The sequence below is a fragment of the Antennarius striatus genome, chromosome 16 (genome assembly GCF_040054535.1).
Source record: "Antennarius striatus isolate MH-2024 chromosome 16, ASM4005453v1, whole genome shotgun sequence".
NCBI lineage: Eukaryota > Metazoa > Chordata > Actinopteri > Lophiiformes > Antennariidae > Antennarius > Antennarius striatus.
In genome coordinates, this window is record NC_090791.1 from 7809314 (window position 1) to 7830955 (window position 21642).

Here is a 21642-nt window from a genome sequence, read left to right on the forward strand (position 1 = left end):
TTCCCCAGCTTTTCTTTCTGTAGTTCAGCTTTGGAGCTGAACAGAATCACTTTGTGTCTGTCATTAAAATGTTAAATATAATCTAAAGGTTGATCTTTGTTTCCCACCCCGGAGGATCATACATTTATAGAAATGATTAACAGTCAGAATTTAACACTTTATTGGAACTTTGATTCAAGTGGTATTCAGTAGTAATTCACACAGGCATGTTAAAAGAAACAAAAGCAGGTCCAATTGTATCCTCTGTCGAGACATTACAAACTGAAGCGAAAAAAATTCTACATTGAACAATCTGAAGTGCATTTGTTTCCTCAAAGCATCTATAGGACAGAAATGAAAGCACAAATGCATTGAAACAGGAATTTTCAAAGTAAAACAAAATAATCCTTTTGTTCACTTCTAACTTGTGAATGACTTCTATTTACCATCTGTACCTGCTTACAAAATCATTCTAAAAGATACATGTGAATTATGTGACAAGCAAGCCCTTGTAGCGATAATGTATTGGATTGTTGTAAATCAAGTTACACAGCATTGATGAAATTCATCTTTGGTTAAGTTCTTCAAAATAATTAGCTACTCTGTAGTTAGACGCTTCATGAACAGAGCTCAGGCGACTACTTGGACTTGGTGGGGGCAAACCCCACACGATCAGCGTTCCGGTCAAACACTGTGTAGTACTTGCCAATGAATATATCTCCCAGAATCCACAGTGGGCCTGCAGGAGGTGGGATATCCATGGCCATGAAGCCTGACAGACAGATTGTTGTGCCCATCTGAGACTCCTACATTAAGAGATTGCAGTCATTAAAAAGACACGTACTGTATGAATATTGATGCAAATATTACTCCTCTGGACCACAGTGGCTGTCGGAACAGGTGACATGAAACATTCACTTCTATCTTTAAAGATTTCATTAAAATTAATGCTTTGAAGACATTTGTTTAACATGCTGCTTGTAAAAATGATATTCTCTATTGCATGGGAAGAATCCCTTTAATGTATTCAAGAATGCATTATTAGTTTTGGTGCTGTTGTGGGATGAACTGCGAAGTACACGGACACACTAGTGTACCTTTAAGACATAGTCCTCTCCAGTCAGATTATACATCTTCCCTCCGATGTTGAAGGAAATGACCGGCAGTGAAGGGATCTTGTTACAGTTGATCAGGTACTGAAGGGGAGGTAGATTAATATGATGAAAGTATTGCTCTAAACCAAAAAGACAATATAGTTGTAAATGATTTATCAAAACACAGTAGTGTAAGAATACACCCTTTGAAATAGTGTGCTTTGAATGTCAATCACTTGAACAAGTTTTAAAAATGACAGTCTGGTGCTCAGACATTTGGGATACATTTCATTTGATAGATGTTTTCTCGTGACTTCACATCTTTATGTATCTTGTATCAGTGAGAAGAAATTTGTACCATGACCCCACATTTACAACAAGCATGCTCATGAATATCAGATGTCATTAGTGTGCTCTTCCAATCAAATTAAATAGGATAGCATTGATCTGTCAGATGATTTGCTCTGCTGATAGAAGCTTGGTGACTGTTCGTTGGACTGAGTTCTGAAGACCTGTTAATCTACTACATTATGAGCCTCATGACTCCAGTTATTGTTGTGATGCTCCATATCTGACTTCGTCCACCATTGCTGACAACACACTGATGTAAGGTCAGTAAGAGAAAAAGCCACCTGGATTCTGATCTGACTGTTCAGTGCTGCCACACCAGTAGGGATCAGTTAAATATTTGATTTACATTTACATATCTGATGGCCATTCAAATTGCCCTGTAAGAAACATCTGAGTCACATAAAGAAAAAAATCAAATAAACCTACAGGTTTTGACAGACATTAACTTTACCTCTCCCATCACCAGGGGCAGAGCTCCAATAGCTTTATGCAACGCTCTGATTTCCTCCGAAGGACCCACAATTAGGGACGTTCCTGTATCAACAATGAACTGACAACCTGCTTTGCAAAGACTCAGCTGACTGCCGACTTCAACTCTGTAACAGGGTGAGGTTAAGAGACATGATGCATTAATTCTCTTCAAAATTTAATTTTATGCTATTATGTAGTTTAAAGACCAATAAAATGACATTTAAAATATGCTGACAATGTGATATCAATAACGCATGCTTTGATATTCAATATTTTAAAAAAGCATGCATTCTGTTTATGAAGAATAATTTTCAACACTAGTTATATCAGAACTGAGAACTGTGTCCGTGACAAACACAGAACAAAGTCATGAAGATGCCACAAAACATTCTTCCTACCCGTTCACCTTGATCTGCCAGTAAGCCTTTCGTGTGACATTGACATAGTGCAGATCTCCAGTGTAGTACTGAGGGTCTATCCCACCCAGCATCAGCTCTCCTCCTATTGCTGCTTGTGGGTCTCTAGAGAGGACAGAAACTGATTACAATACAAGAAAACAAAACAACACAACATATGGCAACTGCTCCACAGCTCCTGAATCAACCACTGGTCGTAAGAACAAAACTTAAACAATGGCAGCAACCAGGAACGGACTGTTCACTGGAATATTAATCAGATTTTGAATCCTTTGCTTCCCTCAGAAACTAACCTGCTGATGTAGAAAGAAAAAATGTTCTGGGGCAGCAGCTTGGCGGCCATGATGGTGTCAAACACTGGGGTGATATTAGCGACTGATATGGAGGGGTAGGCCATGCCCAAGACACCATCAAAACGAGCCGCTAAAAATGTGATGCCAGGTTGCTTTACTGCTTCACCAAATTGCTGACCAGGAATAGGCAGTCCTGCAACCTGCAAGAGATGTCTACATGAATGGAAAACAAGACATTGACAAGATAATAATGGTGTGACCACCATAACAGAGGAATGCAGTTAAACGAATGTGCTGTGAAAGCGAGTATGTCTGAAGCTCACAGAAACAGTATCCCCACTGATGAAGCCAGACAAGCTGCCTCTGCCGTAACGGATGGAGAACTGGGTGCCATTCTGAACATACGTGCTGGATTTCCTTGAGTTGTAACGATGGTGAAACCCTGGCAGAAGACAAAACTATTACTTACCATTCCCTGGACTAAGGAATCAAAATGTTATGTTTAGTATCAGAACCTCTGCCAGCAAGGAGATAAACGACAGCGAAATGACAAAGAAGGTGAAGAAAAAGCTACTAAGTTATTTTTTTAAAAAGGATTCACTGAAACCAAACATGAAATAAAAACTAATCAAGATTTACAAGACCTACGCTTGTAAAAAATCATTTCAATTTATTATAGGACAAATCTACTTTCACCTTTTTAAGGTGGGTCGACCTTTCAATCAAACTGTGGTCAATGTTCAGTTTTATGTTGTTATTTTAAATAGGGCACAGGGACTGACTCAGTAATGTTTACCCATCTGTCCTACTTTAAACTTACAATGACATTAATTAAGTTGGTTTTGTTGTGAACCAATCCTCATTCCTGTGGTTAAGCACTACTAAACTGAACAACCCTAAGGAAGTCAAGCAGCCCTAAAACACAACAATGTTTTTGCAAGCATACTTTAGCAAACAATAAAACAAAGAGATGTGATATTTTTGTTAAAACTGATCCAAAGAAACACCTTGCAGCAAGCGACCAACGGATAAACACACAGAAGATGTTAAGAGAGATGTTTCAACAAAAAGTCAACTCACAGCAGGCAACATCAAAAAACGAGCAATGGATAGAGGGAACCCAGAGGTTGGAGGAGCCGGTGTCAAACAGCACAGTGAAGTCCTGTGGAGGAGTGCCAATGCTGATCACTCCATAATACTGGGCCTGTGGCGAAAATACTATCAATCACTTGGATCTGCTCTGAATCCACCACTACATCTGAATCAGAGGAAGGATTTAAATTTAAAATTTTTTGGACCAGACTGCCTTCAAAATATTTTGACAATTGACAATCAGTTTCATGTATGTATTTTGTCTAAAACTTGCGACAGAATGCACAGATAAATCATACAACAGCCATCTGAAAAGGCCAGATCCCTCCCCCACATTCTGCATGTACAACAAATGCATCATATGACATGTCCTCATTCCACTGCGGAGACTAGAATTGCTTTTATTGTTTCTGCTAGATGCTATGGAGAAAATGACCAATCTTCAGAGTACACTTAAAATCATTCTGCATGGAAGAGTCAAAATATTAATTTTTTGGAAAGTTTGAATTGTTAAAGTTGATTCAGATGGGTTTGGTGAACATGCTGATGCTCCAGATAGCAATATTATCCCATTATTAAACATCACAAGTTGTCGACTCAGCTGTATATTCAGAATCTGATTTGACAAAAACAAAAGCAGTTAGCTACCATTTGGTTACTTTACAGAAAAACTAACAAAAATAACAATATAGATCTTTATTCTTTATCTCCCTACCGCTTATTGAATATAAGAAAAAAACATTCAAAGATAATGATGCCAATAACTATCATCATGATAAGGATGATAATATAGATGCATACTGTGGGAACTTACATCCATGAAGTTTGTCAGCTTCTCTGCAGGCACTTCCGGGGTGAGAGCGGCGTCTGGCGCGAGGGCGCTCGTCGCGAGGAGCTGCAGCTCCTCTAAGGACCGGCCGCTGTCGCTCATCAGGCGGCGCAGGCTCCGCGTCTTATGAAGAGGAACTCTGAAACCAGTCAAGGTATACGACCACAACACTTCTTCATGTTTCTGAGGACTTCTACATTACACCCGCTGATTGCAAACTGAGCAAAGTGATCCGTTTTTACAGGAAAAGTGACGTCACTAGCGTCGAATAATAAAAACGCACTTCATTGAACGCACGTGCCGCTAATTAGAATTGCACCGGTGAAAAGCTAAGTTAGCAAACATCTTTAGTGAAGCCAAATTTAGCGCTGTAAAAAAAATAAAATAAAAATCCACACATCAAAATAATACTAACACAATAAATGAAGTAACCAGTCACCGTAACAACATATTCACCTGATGATAGCGGCACTTTGTGTCACCAGCAGCGCGCCGATTATAACAAACATCTCAGCCCGTGTCATTTCTGGTCTTGAAGAAATTTCTTGTCTGAATTAAATCACACGTTCGTTTGAATTGAATCCGCACAAACACAGACCACTACTTCAAGTGACGCAGAAAGCTGAATGCGATTCGTAAATCTCCGGTTAGTGTCGGAATCCACCGTTATGAGGCTCAGTGATAGGAAGAAAGTGATGGGCGAGCGTTCTGATTGGTGGAGGAGGGTGACACTCACGCGTCATGGGGACAGACGCGCTTGCTTGGTTAACGGTCACGAGTTGTGATGAACTGTGAATGGAGCGATAGGGCACGCACTAGTACAAAGACGCACCTCACAAAACGTATAATAGAGAACATTCCGTCTGTTGATTGCCTATCGCTACACATTTCACTATGCCTTTCACTAGTTTATCTTCTCAAATATTGTACTTTATAGGAATTTCTTGCATTTGAAAGACTAATAGATGACAATGCAACACTTGAACAAGAAGATCAAATTAATGGCATATTTCAAGGGGTTTAGTGTTGTAATTTGACAATGGCGTTATGAAAAATCAACAGAAACATCAGTACAAATTATTATTCGTAAGTCTGCTTTGAAGATCCACCCTTATATAAAAACTTTGCAAAATACTTTCATAGTTCTTTGACGTATCTTGCAAATCATTAAAAAAAAACACAAAGTAACGTTAAAAAAAACATGTAAATGATCATGGATGATTAAAACCTTATTCAGCACTCATTGACAGAGGAGTCACATAATGCAGATGTAAAAGCAATGAAACGATCAGAAAATAATTTTTATTTCTTTCTTGTAGCTAACACCACTACCTCTCTGGATTGGTTGTTTGCTCGGTCGACCACTGCTGCTCACCTGAGTTAAAAAGGAGTGGCTGACCACCAAATAAATCCTATTCATCTGTCCCATAATTCATTCTGCTCCAAACTGTAATGACCTCCTGCTCAGGCCATGCTACAGTCTTCCACAAAGTTTTGTGAACTTTTATGAGTTATTTTTGTATTCTGCAAGCAAACATACTCAAAAACATTGGTAACACAAAAAAAAATCAAAGGTGACTCATGTACAAAGCTACTCCTTATGACGTCAGCAACAAAGACTGAAGCTATCATAGGGAACACTCACTCAGCCTGTAAAACCAGTTTTAAGTAAATGCAGAAAATGTAAAAGCACATAAAAAAATTCACACGCATACGTATCCTCTGCACTGTCATACCTCAGACTGGTCAAAAATGTTAAAAAGGCTGTAAAGGAGGTAACTATGAACATTGAGGTTACAGTTAATGTTTTTTTTCTTTTAAAATCAAAGTTAAAAAAAATATTTTCATTGAGGGTGGTGTTTGGCATGCAGCGGTTAGGATTCAGGTGAGCCTTCTGGGAATCTCTCTTAGTCAATGAACGTCTTCATAGCTGACAGGTGTGTGTGTGTGTGTTTGTGTGTTTGTGTGTGTGCATCTGTGTGTGCAGGGGACATATTGTGGTGTTCTGTTTCAGTTTGTTTCTATAGGTTTTTACAAAACAAGGATCCACAATCAGTTGTTTTTGTCTTTAAGGACGAGAGAAGGAACTCACAAATCTCTATGACCGTTTTTACTGAGGACCTTTAACAGAAGAGGCTGTTTCCCATGATACCTGCGGTCTGATCAGAGTACAGGCATGTAAAGGCGTTGTGGACTCCGCTCTTTTTGTTCATTTTATTGGACCCATAATTAAAGGATCAAACACAGTTGCAACAGCATCTTCTAAACAGAACTGCGACAGTAAGGATCAGTTCTCTCTTTTATCTTAAATAGTCAAACACTGTGTCATGAATTACAGAAAGGTGCTGATGTGTGATATGTGACAGAGAAAAACTTGACATTACAAGGTTGTGTCTGATTTTATTACAGACATTCATGCAGCTGTGGTGCCTCGCATGTGACATGTGGATAGCACCAACGCACCATTTAGATGACTGCACTGAGTTCAATAATATATCTGCAGCTCTGTACATTTAATAAGCCTGTATTTAGTAAAATTATCAATAAGGAACGTTTTTGTCTCTGACTTGTCAAACTTACAATTAGCAACAAACTTGTAGGATCAGGACACCAATAAGACAATAAAACTATTACCTAATAATTAATGTATAAAATAAAAACTGTAAAGCAGCTAGAAAACAGTAAAGTAATTACAATGTCTTAATACAATCTCCTTGTTCAAACAACAACGACACGCTGTTCATATGAAGCGTGTTTTACAACATAATCTGCTTAATCCAGTTATTGACACTGCCAAGCACTGGACTGCTGCCATTGAACGTGAAATAACTACCAGTCAAGCTAAAACATAGAGACATAATTTTTTTTTCTGTGGTGCAGGAATCATTACCTGCATGCATAAAAATATCAGTCTATTTCAATATTATGAATTATTTCTTCCTTTATTTCTAGATGATAAATTATTTTTTCCTCTGTATGCTACAGCAATATTTATTTAAAAAAAAAATTTTTTCTTGACAAAGAGCCATTCAAATAAAAAAAATGAATTCATAAAATAATTCCATAATAATTCAATCTATCATTGTCTATCAATCTTCCAGGAAGATCAATATCATGATGCCTACTGTCACCAGTTCCTATGAGGTCACACAGGCTATCTATGAAGACCCGGATGCATTAATGGTAAAAATAAGATGATAGGCATCAGATAGTCTGCTGGCATTTAAAGATCTTTAAATGAAGTGAAACATTCAAAGCAGTGCAACAAAATCTAAATGAAATTAATCTGTTCATTTTATATTTCTGCCTTGATTGATTTCCGATTTGTTTTGTTTGTCAGCCCACCAACACAGGTGGGGGGCAGACAGAGGTTAAAGTAAGGCCTGTATGTATTTTGTCTAAAACTTGCGACAGAATGCACAGATAAATCATACAACAGCCATCTGAAAAGGCCAGATCCCTCCCCCACATTCTGCATGTACAACAAATGCATCATATGACATGTCCTCATTCCACTGCGGAGACTAGAATTGCTTTTATTGTTTCTGCTAGATGCTATGGAGAAAATGACCAATCTTCAGAGTACACTTAAAATCATTCTGCATGGAAGAGTCAAAATATTAATTTTTTGGAAAGTTTGAATTGTTAAAGTTGATTCAGATGGGTTTGGTGAACATGCTGATGCTCCAGATAGCAATATTATCCCATTATTAAACATCACAAGTTGTCGACTCAGCTGTATATTCAGAATCTGATTTGACAAAAACAAAAGCAGTTAGCTACCATTTGGTTACTTTACAGAAAAACTAACAAAAATAACAATATAGATCTTTATTCTTTATCTCCCTACCGCTTATTGAATATAAGAAAAAAACATTCAAAGATAATGATGCCAATAACTATCATCATGATAAGGATGATAATATAGATGCATACTGTGGGAACTTACATCCATGAAGTTTGTCAGCTTCTCTGCAGGCACTTCCGGGGTGAGAGCGGCGTCTGGCGCGAGGGCGCTCGTCGCGAGGAGCTGCAGCTCCTCTAAGGACCGGCCGCTGTCGCTCATCAGGCGGCGCAGGCTCCGCGTCTTATGAAGAGGAACTCTGAAACCAGTCAAGGTATACGACCACAACACTTCTTCATGTTTCTGAGGACTTCTACATTACACCCGCTGATTGCAAACTGAGCAAAGTGATCCGTTTTTACAGGAAAAGTGACGTCACTAGCGTCGAATAATAAAAACGCACTTAATTGAGCGCACGTGCCGCTAATTAGAATTGCACCGGTGGAAAGCTAAGTTAGCAAACATCTTTAGTGAAGCCAAATTTAGCGCTGTAATATAAATCCACACATCAAAATAATACTAACACAATAAATGAAGTAACCAGTCACCGTAACAACATATTCACCTGATGATAGCGGCACTTTGTGTCACCAGCAGCGCGCCGATTATAACAAACATCTCAGCCCGTGTCATTTCTGGTCTTGAAGAAATTTCTTGTCTGAATTAAATCACACGTTTGAACTGAATCCGCACAAACACAGACCACTACTTCAAGTGACGCAGAACGCTGAACGCGATTCGTAAATCTCCGGTTAGTGTCGGAATCCACCGTTATGAGGCTCAGTGATTGGAAGAAAGTGATGGGCGAGCGTTCTGATTGGTGGAGGAGGGTGACACTCACGCCTCATGGGGACAGACGCGCTAGTTTGGTTAACGGTCACGAGTTGTGATGAACTGTGAATCGAGCGATAGGGCACGCACTAGTGCAAAGGCGCACCTCACAAAACGTATAATAGAGAACATTCCGTCTGTTGATTGCCTATCGCTACACATTTCACTATGCCTTTCACTAGTTTATCTTCTCAAATATTGTACTTTATAGGAATTTCTTGCATTTGAAAGACTAATAGATGACAATGCAACACTTGAACAAGAAGATCAAATTAATGGCATATTTCAAGGGGTTTAGTGTTGTAATTTGACAATGGCGTTATGAAAAATCAACAGAAACATCAGTTCAAAGTATTATTCTTAAGTCTGCTTTGAAGATCCACCCTTATATAAAAAATTTGCAAAATACTTTCATAGTTCTTTGACGTATCTTGCAAATCGTAAAAAAAAACACAAAGTAACGTTAAAAAAAACATGTAAATGATCATGGATGATTAAAACCTTATTCAGCACTCATTGACAGAGGTTAAAAAAAATCTAAAAAAAGTTAAATTAAATTAAGAATAGCAAAGCAAATTAGCTTTTTTTAAAAAGATGTGTCTTTTCGTTTGGAATTGCTACCTCACATGCCCAGTCTTGACAAGGAGAGTTGTTGGACAGTGCATACCTCCACAGGGGCCAATGTTTCATGTATGACATTCAAATCTGCAAGTGCATCTCCTGTTACCTTTTAATCTTCACTGTATACCTGCTGTAGTTGTGTCATTATTTGCAGAGACTAAGTGTTTTCTTACATGTATCTTTTCATTGTGCTGGGGGTATTTCTTTGCTACAGCCCTTCGGTTGTGAGCTTGAAGGCAGAATTTGAGGTCACACTAGAAGTTACAAACATTAAGATCATTTCATCTCTGTCTGAAGGTTGTCTGGAGTCACATAATGCAGATGTAAAAGCAATGAAACGATCAGAAAATAATTTTTATTTCTTTCTTGTAGCTAACACCACTACCTCTCTGGATTGGTTGTTTGCTCGGTCGACCACTGCTGCTCACCTGTGTTAAAAAGGAGTGGCTGACCACCAAATAAATCCTATTCATCTGTCCCATAATTCATTCTGCTCCAAACTATAATGACCTCCTGCTCAGGCTATGCTACAGTCTTCCACAAAGTTTTGTGAACTTTTATGAATTATTTTTGTATTCTGCAAGCAAACATACTCAAAAACATTGGTAATAAAAAGAAAATCCAAGGTGACTCATGTACAAAGCTACTCCTTATGACGTCAGCAACAAAGACTGAAGCTATCATAGGGAACACTCACTCAGCCTGTAAAACCAGTTTTAAGTAAATGCAGAAAATGTAAAAGCACATAAAAAAATTCAAACGCATACGTATCCTCTGCACTGTCTGTCATACCTCAGACTGGTCAAAAAATTTAAAAAGGCTGTAAAGGAGGTGACTATGAATATTAAGGTTACAGTTAATGTTTTTTTCTTTTAAAATCAAAGTTAAAAAAAATATTTTCATTGAGGGTGGTGTTTGGCATGCAGCGGTTAGGATTCAGGTGAGCCTTCTGGGAATCTCTCTTAGTCAATGAACGTCTTCATAGCTGACAGGTGTGTGTGTGTGTGTGTTTGTGTGTTTGTGTGTGTGCATCTGTGTGTGCAGGGGACATATTGTGGTGCTCTGTTTCAGTTTGTTTCTATAGGTTTTTACAAAACAAGGATCCACAGTCAGTTGTTTTTGTCTTTAAGGACGAGAGAAGGAACTCACAAATCTCTATGACCGTTTTTACTGAGGACCTTTAACAGAAGAGGCTGTTTCCCATGATACCTGCGGTCTGATCAGAGTACAGGCATGTAAAGGCGTTGTGGACTCCGCTCTTTTTGTTCATTTTATTGGACCCATAATTAAAGGATCAAACACAGTTGCAACAGCATCTTCTAAACAGAACTGCGACAGTAAGGATCAGTTCTCTCTTTTATCTTAAATAGTCAAACACTGTGTCATGAATTACAGAAAGGTGCTGATGTGTGATATGTGACAGAGAAAAACTTGACATTACAAGGTTGTGTCTGATTTTATTACAGACATTCATGCAGCTGTGGTGCCTCGCATGTGACATGTGGATAGCACCAACGCACCATTTAGATGACTGCACTGAGTTCAATAATATATCTGCAGCTCTGTACATTTAATAAGCCTGTATTTAGTAAAATTATCAATAAGGAACGTTTTTGTCTCTGACTTGTCAAACTTACAATTAGCAACAAACTTGTAGGATCAGGACACCAATAAGACAATAAAACTATTACCTAATAATTAATGTATAAAATAAAAACTGTAAAGCAGCTAGAAAACAGTAAAGTAATTACAATGTCTTAATACAATCTCCTTGTTCAAACAACAACGACACGCTGTTCATATGAAGCGTGTTTTACAACATAATCTGCTTAATCCAGTTATTGACACTGCCAAGCACTGGACTGCTGCCATTGAACGTGAAATAACTACCAGTCAAGCTAAAACATAGAGACATAATTTTTTTTTCTGTGGTGCAGGAATCATTACCTGCATGCATAAAAATATCAGTCTATTTCAATATTATGAATTATTTCTTCCTTTATTTCTAGATGATAAATTATTTTTTCCTCTGTATGCTACAGCAATATTTATTTAAAAAAAATTTTTTTCTTGACAAAGAGCCATTCAAATAAAAAAAATGAATTCATAAAATAATTCCATAATAATTCAATCTATCATTGTCTATCAATCTTCCAGGAAGATCAATATCATGATGCCTACTGTCACCAGTTCCTATGAGGTCACACAGGCTATCTATGAAGACCCGGATGCATTAATGGTAAAAATAAGATGATAGGCATCAGATAGTCTGCTGGCATTTAAAGATCTTTAAATGAAGTGAAACATTCAAAGCAGTGCAACAAAATCTAAATGAAATTAATCTGTTCATTTTATATTTCTGCCTTGATTGATTTCCGATTTGTTTTGTTTGTCAGCCCACCAACACAGGTGGGGGGCAGACAGAGGTTAAAGTAAGGCCTGTACCTCCTCCTAGATTAAAAAAAAAAACAAGGAGCAGCACAACCAGCAACCCTGCTAACGCTGCCAACACCAGCAACACGGTCATTGCAGCGGTAAGTCGAACATTTTTTGACACTTGGTCTTATTGTGCTTAAACATTAAGTGGCATGTATTGATTTTTTGACAGGATTCCCAACTTCCTGGATACCTTGATGATGATAGCAGGCCTCGTCCTGTTCGACCCCCGCAGAGGCCAACATTGAGCAGTAATGTCACCTCCAGCAGTCCCATAGCAGCAGTTGATGGAAACAATTATTCCCCAAATCCAAATACTGAGACAAATGTAAAGGTATTTTATTTTTTAAACATGATAATGAACTCCTTTATACCTGCGATTACTGGAGACTGGTACCCAGTACTTTTGCTGAACCAATAGCAACATGAGGATGATGTTCATATCCAGCCTAACATTTGGTTAGGAAGCAAATATAAACGTAAATTTACCTTTCGTTAATAATCACTTGAATGTACTTTTGATTATTTTTGAAACATGTCTTGATTTTCTATGAAGATGTGGTGCATTCTGACTGTTGGAGCATGTTGACTAAACTCTTAAATTATTCTCTAGACTCCAGATTTCTCCACTGATAAAATGCATTTTCCTCCACCACGGCCAGAACGGCCCCGCCTTCCATCCAACTATTACGATCGACTGTCTTCAATGAGAACAGCAGAGGTACTTTTTGATTGTTCATTCGTAATCAGTAAAATAAATAATCAAAAAATGAAAAACTTCAGAAAAATCTCTGCCATGGCTCAGCTGCTCAACAGAATTAAAGTAAACCCTGAACCAAAATCCAGCATGACATACTGTATGTATATTCATGCATAGAGTTCTGTTTAAGTTAGGGAATAATAAAATTATGGATCTACCACTTTGTCCCTTTTCAAAGGTTTTTGGTTCTTTCATGTTGAATGCACAAGTTTTCCACTGAGTTTCAGAAAGAAAAGGCATTTTTTGCTTGACTTTTTTTTTTCTTTCTTTGCAGAAGTCTTGTCACTCTGTATGAATGTATCTGCAGGACAAATGAATTCTTCAGGTGTCACTGTTGTTGTTGTTGTTCTTTGCTGCTCATTTTGTTTTGATGTCACTGCAAAAAGAAAAAATGCCCCATGAATTCTGACCTGACTGGTTTCATACATTTTACGTAGCCATGAGTCAGATCTGATACGACCACATATATAAATTATTCACAGCTAATCTTAAATATCAGAGTCAGTCAGTCACTCAGCATCGTTGTTTTTTTTTGGGATCTATGAAGGTAAATAGTTGGAATTGAGTCACCTCAACCAGTTATGTGAAGGTAATGTCAAACATGTCTGTAACACCTGAACAGACCGTCTTTCTGATTCAGGGTTATCTATGGAGTTATCCAAAACAGCCTCTTTATTTGGATCAACAGATTTATGCTTACTTCTGAACTTTCCTATAATCTAAAATTATGAAAATTTCATTTCATATCTTGGTGATGTGTTTTTGTATAGGTTCCTAGTGATGACAGAGACCAGTGCATTTATTCATCCATCGGTACTGATGAGCTGTCTCCAAGCTATGAGGAAACATCTCCAAACTCTGAGAAAACATCTCCAAACTCTGAGGAAACATCTCCAAATTCTGAGGAAACATCTCCAAACTCTGAGGAAACATCTCCAAACTCTGAGGAAACATCTCCAAACTCTGAGGAAACCTCCTCAAAGCTTGACGAACCTTCAGCTGTTCCCCCTGAAACAGATGGAAACTTTTCTGGTTATTGTAATTCAACGGTAAATGATAAGCCAAAAGTTAGGTCAAAAGACAGACTTTCTGTGAATGTGTGTAATCAAGATATCATTGAACATCTACAATCAGCAGCATGACAGTTTAACAACCTGCCTGTGCACATAGCTACGTTGGATGACACTCAATGTTTTGATTGTATTTAGTGACATTTTGCATCTCTCATACTCAGACCGTGGACAGACCTGTAGTTCCACCTCGAAGCAGGCGGTATTCACTCCCTCGTGCTATTTCACAAGACGAAAGCCCGCCCTCACAGGTATGCAGGTCATTACCAAACAACTGCTGATGAAACGCGTTTCGACAGATAACAAAAGACGAACAAAAGGTGTAGACACATGCTGTCACACAAAAACAAACACAGCAGCAGTAAGGGTAGTTTGCATCAGCAAGAAATACAGTATAGATTTTATTTTGCACAAAAATTGATCCTGAGCTCAGATTAAGAAAGATACCTGAATCTGAAGAGAATGTGTCAGAGTTTGACATGATGTATTAAAGGAATAGTTACCGTAATTTAATTCATTGTGAGTATGACTTCTTTTTAGAAATGAGGCACTTCAGTGCAAAAATTCAATTCAACAAGAGCAAAGCAGCATTTTTGATGAATTGACATTAACTTTAATGTCAAACGCATTCTGATCATCATTTTGCTCTTTGTTCAGATGATGAAGCTGATGAGACTGTAATTCCTGTTTATCAACACCATTTTGTAGATAGCCTCCCTTTTTAAGGCGTAAGAAAGCAGTGGGCAGCTCAGTGTGTAGCTCTGTCACCTGATAGCAAAAAGGCTCTGGGTTCGTTCCCTTTCTGTTTTCTCCTTGTGTCTGCGTGGGCCCTCTCTTGGGATGCTCCAGCTCCCTCCCACCTCCAGAAACAAACAATGTCAGGTGACGTGATTGCTTAAAAATGACCACAGGTGTGAGTGTGTGCTTGTTTGTCTTTGTGTGCCCCCCCCCCCCTATGCACTGGCGATACATCTTGGGTGTACCCCGCCTCTCACCCATAGCCAGCTGGGATAGGCTCCAGCATCACTTGTAACCAGCAAAGCAGATTAACGACTGAAGGCAAAACTGCTACCGTTGTCTAATTAAATAAAATACTGAATTTTTATTGGCATCGGTGGTGTTAGGCTTAACATAGACTGCAATTGTAGTTACTCATAAATAAAGCATTGGATAAAGTACATTTTGACCTGATGATGATGCTGGATGAAGATTGAGGAAATCACCAAAATGTATACTATATATGTAGAGGGGTATAGGAATTTATGTACGAGAATTTCATGGCAATAAAGTATGAAGCAGGAAGTTTATAGTAACTTAAGTCAATACAATATTATCTCTTAATCTTGATATTGATCACTAGTCCACTGATTATTTGGCACATTTTGGTTTATTACAGGTCAAACCACCACTACGTCCAAACCCGCCTTCATCAGTGGGGTCCGTGTACAGTGAGATTGAGTATCGCCCCTACCTGGACATTCTGCCAGAGGATGAGGACGATACGATTGTGAGAGATTTTGTGTTTTCAAACTGACATGAAGTAGATCATATTTTTATCAAGTTGTGAAATTGTATACTATAATTTATTTTTGAGTCATTAATCTCTCTGTTAAATACGACCAGTCGCTCGACAGGTCAAGTCTTCGATCGGGACAGAGTTTCCAGAGTGGCTCCTCTCACAGACAGACCTTATCAGACACAGAGGTGAGGATTCTATTATCTGTAAAATGAACAGCTAATACTCACATTTAAGTTATGGAACATGTTCAAGGAGATTTCTCGAATAAAAGCTTTTCTTTCCACAATGTTTCCTCTTTTTTTTACTCAGGACATTAATGTGATGTTGAGATGGCTGCAAAGAGTGTCGAGTAAGTGCAACAGTCTGTTGGGTTCTGTGTGTACTTGAGCAAAATATCTGTGTCTTTATTTTATTGGCTATCGATGTGTATCTACTGATTTTAAAAAGAATTTAAGAACAGTATTTAATCAATCACTGCTGTCACTCCAACAGAAAACGATTTCATGGATCTGTCATTGTACGGCCTCAGCATAGAAGAAGAAATGAGGTAATTCATATGAATGAACTATCATGATCATAGGTGTCAGTGTGTGCTTGAGTGGTTGAAATCTATTGTGAACTGGTGATGATATTTTTGCACTATTATCTTTACATATTAATATTTTTTATAAATAGTTACAGTGCTTCAGAGAGAGAGAGAGAAAGAGCTGTATAATCAGTTAACACTGACTGCATAACAGAAGTTTTTATCACAAATGAAATATGACAATGGAAGTTAATCGGTTAAACAATTTCAGAAGTGAGATAAAACTGAACAAAATCGGCTTTTTAAAAAAAAAAAAAATCTGTCTCACGTTAGGTCATTTCATGAGAGAGCCATGAATGTGAAAAAGGCGCTGCGTCTGTACAACTTTCTCATGATGAAACGTCATGACAACCTGCGAGTCCTCATCACAGAGTTCAGCTCCATCTCCGTTTGCCTGGACAAGATGCGGAAGAAGAACAAAACCACCGCCATCGCTGGGGGCACAACGGGTGCCGTGGGAGGGGTGACTGCGGTGCTAGGCATCGCCTTGGCTCCTGTCACCTTGGGCGTCTCGTTGATCGCTACAGCTGTTGGTGCAGGTATGGTAGCGTCTGCTGGAGGCATGGGCGCCCACGCTACCAAAATGGCCAACAAGAAGATTGTGAATAGAATGGCGGTTGAGAAACTAGTTTACGAATATAAATCAAATATTGTTGACATTGAACATTGTCTGGATTTTATCCTCTCTGGGATGACTGAACTACGACGGCACGACATTCCCAGGTTACAAAGAGCAGGAGCCCCTACTGATGTACTAAAGGTGGCACATCTGTCACAGTTTGTACTGAAGAATTACAAAGAAAGGAAGAGTTCAGTTACAAATGCAGCTGGGATGTCATCCGAGAGACTACTTCTGGTTTTTTCTAAGGAACTGGATCAGTATTTCCCAGACAACCATGACCAGAAGCTGAGGAAGTCAAAAAGGAGCAGGTTTTCTGGTAGTGTGCGCTTGCTGGCTGAAAATCTGCAAGTTGAACTAGATTACCTGAATCAAATGTGGGAAATGTTAAGTTGAAACCAAGAACATAGTGTGTGTGTGTGTGTGTGTGTGTGTGTGTGTGTGTCTGTGTGCAACATATATAAAAAATTAATTCTTTTGAATGAATGAATGAATATAAAATGATAAATAAAATAAAAAAATAAAATATTTTTTTATTTGTAAAACATGTTTACTAATGCTAGTATTTATTAGTAGGTCAAGACGGTTGTTCTACTAACAGAATTGTGATAAATAAAGCCTTATCAAGTAATAAAAATCACTCATGAATAAAATAGTTTTTTAATGAATTAAACGCAGTGACTACTTTTTTTAGGACCATCACACCGCATGGAACGTACGTCAGGAGAATGCGCGGAGTGATCGCATGGGTACTGCGGAAGGATATGTCCAGCGCAGGCTTTAGCTTTATATTAGCACTGAGTCGCCACCTGCGCCATTTCCCTTTGAACAGCACAGAGATAACGTAGTTGAACATCGTTCTTTTAGCCAACATGGCAGTGTAGACGTGTGTTGCGACCTAGCCGCCACCCAAAACAGTGCATCCAGCCAGTGCACTGAGTCACTTCTTATCCAGCAAAAATGTCGTAAGTATTATAATTGCGATTTTCTGAAATTAAATGTCGATCACAGCCGTCCGGCCTACAGCAGCTACACGCCTTAGAAAGCCTTAACCTCACGGCATGAAGTTTAATGTGATCGAATTTAGAATTTATTTGACTGTCACATTTGATTTGATCTATGGGGATTTATTAACATTTGAACGAACTGAGCTCAGGATGTATTTAGACTTAGAAACAGGCTTTTTAATAAAGTATATCTATCTATTTATAGCCCAGGATGACGTAACACCTGACAGTAATAAGAAATGTCGCAGTACTGTATCTATTATGAACTGAATTCGTGAATTCGAGCAGTGGAATTGATAAAAGACAACTACATAACATGTAATCGAAGTCTTTGGTGGCAAAACTGTTGGACATCCAAGACTTCGGTAGAAAACGGTTGATTTCCTCCTTTAATGTCAAAATGGCGGCTTCATGCTGAGAACAAAAGTGAGGCTGTTTAAAGTGCGCCCGCGCGGCAGACGTGATGACGTCAGAGTCACAAGACTGGTGTGAAGCAGGTGTACTGCAGGGATGGGGGCAGTGTTGGGCTACATTTGTTTTAATGGAGCTCAGACCACTAGACATTAACTATAATCCTTTGGTCAGCTTTACTTGCTATATTACATGTATACTGAAAATATTTAGTGATTTGATCAAATATTCATTAAAATGTTTTTTATTCCTCAGGTCCTACGTGGAAACCCTCACCACTGCTGCATTCGACAGCAATAAAGAGTTTGAGCCTGTCCCTACTTCGTATCGTACTCCATTTGTGACCAACAACAGTCACTATGACCATGATGATGACAAACTCACAGTTTGGCCTGGAAGACATGGAGGCCCTTCTCTGGGGACCTTCCTCTCCCATGGCTGACGCCGTGGACTTCCTGTGTGCTAGCCCTGAACAAGACGTATTACGAGGAGGAGGAGGAACCTCACTCGATGAGGACATTTCACCCGTGTCACCCCTAACCACCTCATCTCTGTCATCTTCCGCCTCTCCTCCTAACTTCTACTCTCCTCCCTCCTCACCACCTGCTGTCCTCTTCCAGGAGGATAAAGCCAAGATTGTGTCAGATCTGTTTTCCCTTCCTTGGCCGGGCAATACTGGTCAGCTGAGAGAGATTGCCTCAGACGACCGCAAAGGTAATTATTCTAAAGTATTCTATGAATAATGGACTTCATATTTGTGTTAACATGTAATCTGATTTGCAACAAGAAAAGATGACCCCTCATATCTAATTCCTTGTTTGTCTCCACAGAGGAAATGTTCCATGACTTGGACTGGATGGCTGAGAGGGTGGATTTGAACGAGTTTGACCTGGACACACTGATTGGCTCCTGCAGTCCTACTGAAGAGGCCCCCAGCTCTGCAGAAGACCTCCTGGCCTCTCTGGATTGTCCAATGGAGCTCGACTCCCTCCCGCTGTCCACTCTCTCAACTCCTGTGGTCTCCAGTCTCCTCCCTGTCCCTCTTTCAAGTGTCACTCCCCCTATCTCTCCCCCAATCCCCATTCCCTCTGTCTGTTCAGAATCGATCAATACTGTGGATGCGCCTGAATCGTACATCGATGAACAGGATGTTCCCTCTCCTCCCCTGTTCATCCCAGAGCCACAGGAGGAGCTAGAAATAAAATCCGAGCCCGTTTCTCCAGAATCATCTTGCACCATAGTTGAGTCTCCCTCCTCCCCAGCCTACACCCTGGACCTGGGCAGTGAAGTGGATGTCTCTGAGAGCGAGGTGAAGCCCGTTTTAGCTTCTGTTGTCCCCCCTCAGGTCCAGAGGCTTGTGGTCCCCCTTTCACCTACCCGCATAATCCTCGTTCTGGCTCCCAAAAAGGAACTTGCAATTACCACCACTACCGTAACCACATCAGAGGCTGTTCATTCCTCCCCTTCAAAAAGGTCTTCCAGAAGTAGGCCATATCCTGAGTCTGCATTTAAAGTTAGTTCAGCCTCCCCCAGTGTCAGTGTCAAGTCTGTTTGGGGTACAGGTGGAGATGAGAGGCCTGTAAAGGTATCCAAGGCCAAAAAGGTAAAGAAGATGGAGCAGAATAAGACTGCTGCCACACGATACAGGCAGAAGAAGAAATCAGAGAAGGAAGGACTTATTGAAGAGCACGCCATGCTGGAAAGGAGGAACATGGAGCTCACAGAGAAAGCTGAGTCCATGGCCCGGGAGATCGAGTATCTCAAAGAGCTCATGGAGGAAGTTCGCCAGGCCAGAACCAAAAGAGGTCTCAGTGCTGACCCCTAGTGGCCTAACAATGACAGGCCTCAGCTTCCTAAAATGTCTTTGCTATGGGCCATTACCTGTAACCAATGTGTTCACATGGCATGTCTTTGATAATGTAGCAGATCATAAGGAACATGTGGTTTTAAATATTTAACACTGGTATTAAAATATTAAATCTTTTGTGTAGTTTATGGAAATGTTTCCTTTCAGTATGTTAACTTGTGTGATATTTCATGTCATATTTGTACATTTAATGACAGCAGGACCTTATTAACTTACCAGTAGGATGTATTTTAAAATGTTTTCATCAATGTTACAAGTGGACCATCTGTATTATGAATCTCAATAAAGAGTCTTAACCTCGTGTTGGCTTTTCCTTTGAGTCCTGTTGACCTTATTCAACAAAGTAACAGCAGTACTTTCTGTACAGTTTTTCTAGGCTTTGGTTATGTGCGCTAAAAAACCTATTGAGCAAAAAGACTAATTTGCACTTTAAGTTGGAGAGAAAATAAGTTGGCAAAGCAGATGCCTACATGGTGCTGTGGTAGTGATGCGAGCCTTTTATGATGGTAACTTAGGGATCCAAGAAAGTGCAGCATAATTCAAAAAGGAGACCCGAGTCCTGTACCATAAAACTGGATTACGGCTTAGTGAGATAACTTCAGGTTTAATCCTGGCTAACCTGCTCTGGAGCAGCATAAATTCAGGATAAGAGCTCAGCAGGTATAAAAGCCCCACCTACTGACCAATCAGTTATCTTGAAAAATGGCCTGTCCGTTTTACGAGAACCCGGTGGAATCTTGGTGCACAGTAGGGGTGGGTGATACCGGGAATGTTGGTATTGACCCGATACCAAGTAAATACAGGGTAGTATTGGTCGATACCGATACGATACTGATACTTTTTGCTTGGAAATGTCCTGATCATGTCCGGAGTTTATTATAATTGTGATAAACAGCACAAATATTTTAGGCAATAAAAATGTTTCATTTTTTGATAAATAACTACAATGCAAACTTTAACAGTATAAAAAAAATACTTCTACTACAACAACTGTTTCAGAACAAAAGTCAAGAGAGTCAAAATAAAAAAAGCAATGTAACGTAATGTTATTTCAGTAATTAAAGTTTGTTTAGCACTTTAATGTACATGGTTCACAATAAGTTAGAGATTATGAGAGACTCATTTTTGGGGTAATAAATATTGCACTAATGGAAATGGTGTTTCTTCTCATTCACTATATAACTTTTATTTATGTCATTACAATTCAGACCAAATAGGAAAGCAGTCACATAAATAACAATATCAATAACATATTGTGAACCTTGTATTTTTATCTGATTACCTTAGTAATAGAATTAATCAATAGATTAATCGATTCCTTGGGTAATGGATAGCTGTAGCCCTTAGTAAAACAAGATTTTTTTCAACTGGGTGAACATATAGTCATTGAACCAATCTCCTAAAATTGATACCCAATTACATTGTAAAAAACAGATTACGTGGGTATTGTTGATTTTTTTGGCTGAAAAGCCTCGGCCAGAATACATTGTCTTTGTCCGGAGGATGCAGCAGGCCAGTGGCCAGGTAGGGGGAGGGGCTAAAGGTG

General features: G+C 39.1%; 3 protein-coding genes across 8 annotated transcripts; 2 read left to right on the plus strand and 1 right to left on the minus strand.

The window, feature by feature from the left end:
* Window positions 1-128: 128 nt before the first annotated feature.
* Window positions 129-8624, minus strand: napsa (napsin A aspartic peptidase). 3 transcript variants are annotated; one of them, XM_068336152.1, is made up of 9 exons: window positions 8475-8624; window positions 4511-4664; window positions 3685-3808; window positions 2928-3046; window positions 2605-2804; window positions 2294-2416; window positions 1876-2020; window positions 1077-1175; window positions 129-785 (listed from the first exon to the last, which is right to left on the minus strand). In XM_068336152.1, the coding sequence occupies exons 2-9, from the start codon at window positions 4625-4627 to the stop codon at window positions 618-620; spliced, it is 1095 nt and encodes a 364-aa protein (XP_068192253.1). In that variant the 5' UTR covers window positions 4628-4664; window positions 8475-8624; the 3' UTR covers window positions 129-617. The 3 variants fall into 3 exon arrangements, 2 of the variants coding, with proteins under 2 accessions (XP_068192253.1, XP_068192252.1); XM_068336151.1 differs by lacking the exon at window positions 8475-8624 and adding an exon at window positions 4982-5574; XR_011038330.1 differs by lacking the exon at window positions 8475-8624 and adding an exon at window positions 4982-6134 and having other exon boundaries at window positions 736-785; window positions 1077-1213.
* On the plus strand, window positions 8510-17356 carry LOC137609241 (immunoglobulin A1 protease-like). Of its 4 annotated transcripts, none has more exons than XM_068336149.1 (13): window positions 8526-8643; window positions 10952-11158; window positions 11979-12060; window positions 12218-12355; window positions 12430-12585; window positions 12871-12978; window positions 13788-14066; window positions 14252-14338; window positions 15484-15594; window positions 15711-15791; window positions 15916-15955; window positions 16099-16153; window positions 16466-17356. In XM_068336149.1, exons 3-13 carry the CDS (start codon window positions 11992-11994, stop codon window positions 17205-17207), a joined length of 1866 nt encoding a protein of 621 aa, XP_068192250.1. In that variant the 5' UTR covers window positions 8526-8643; window positions 10952-11158; window positions 11979-11991; the 3' UTR covers window positions 17208-17356. The 4 variants fall into 4 exon arrangements, with proteins under 4 accessions (XP_068192249.1, XP_068192250.1, XP_068192246.1 ...); XM_068336145.1 differs by having other exon boundaries at window positions 12430-12591; window positions 16466-17355; XM_068336146.1 differs by having other exon boundaries at window positions 10952-11056; window positions 11983-12060; window positions 12430-12591; window positions 16466-17355.
* A 262-nt stretch (window positions 17357-17618) lies between these two features.
* atf4b (activating transcription factor 4b) lies at window positions 17619-20397 on the plus strand. The gene is made up of 3 exons (XM_068336285.1): window positions 17619-17776; window positions 18485-18943; window positions 19060-20397. Exons 2-3 carry the CDS (start codon window positions 18589-18591, stop codon window positions 20052-20054), a joined length of 1350 nt encoding a protein of 449 aa, XP_068192386.1. The 5' UTR covers window positions 17619-17776; window positions 18485-18588; the 3' UTR covers window positions 20055-20397.
* Window positions 20398-21642: the final 1245 nt, after the last annotated feature.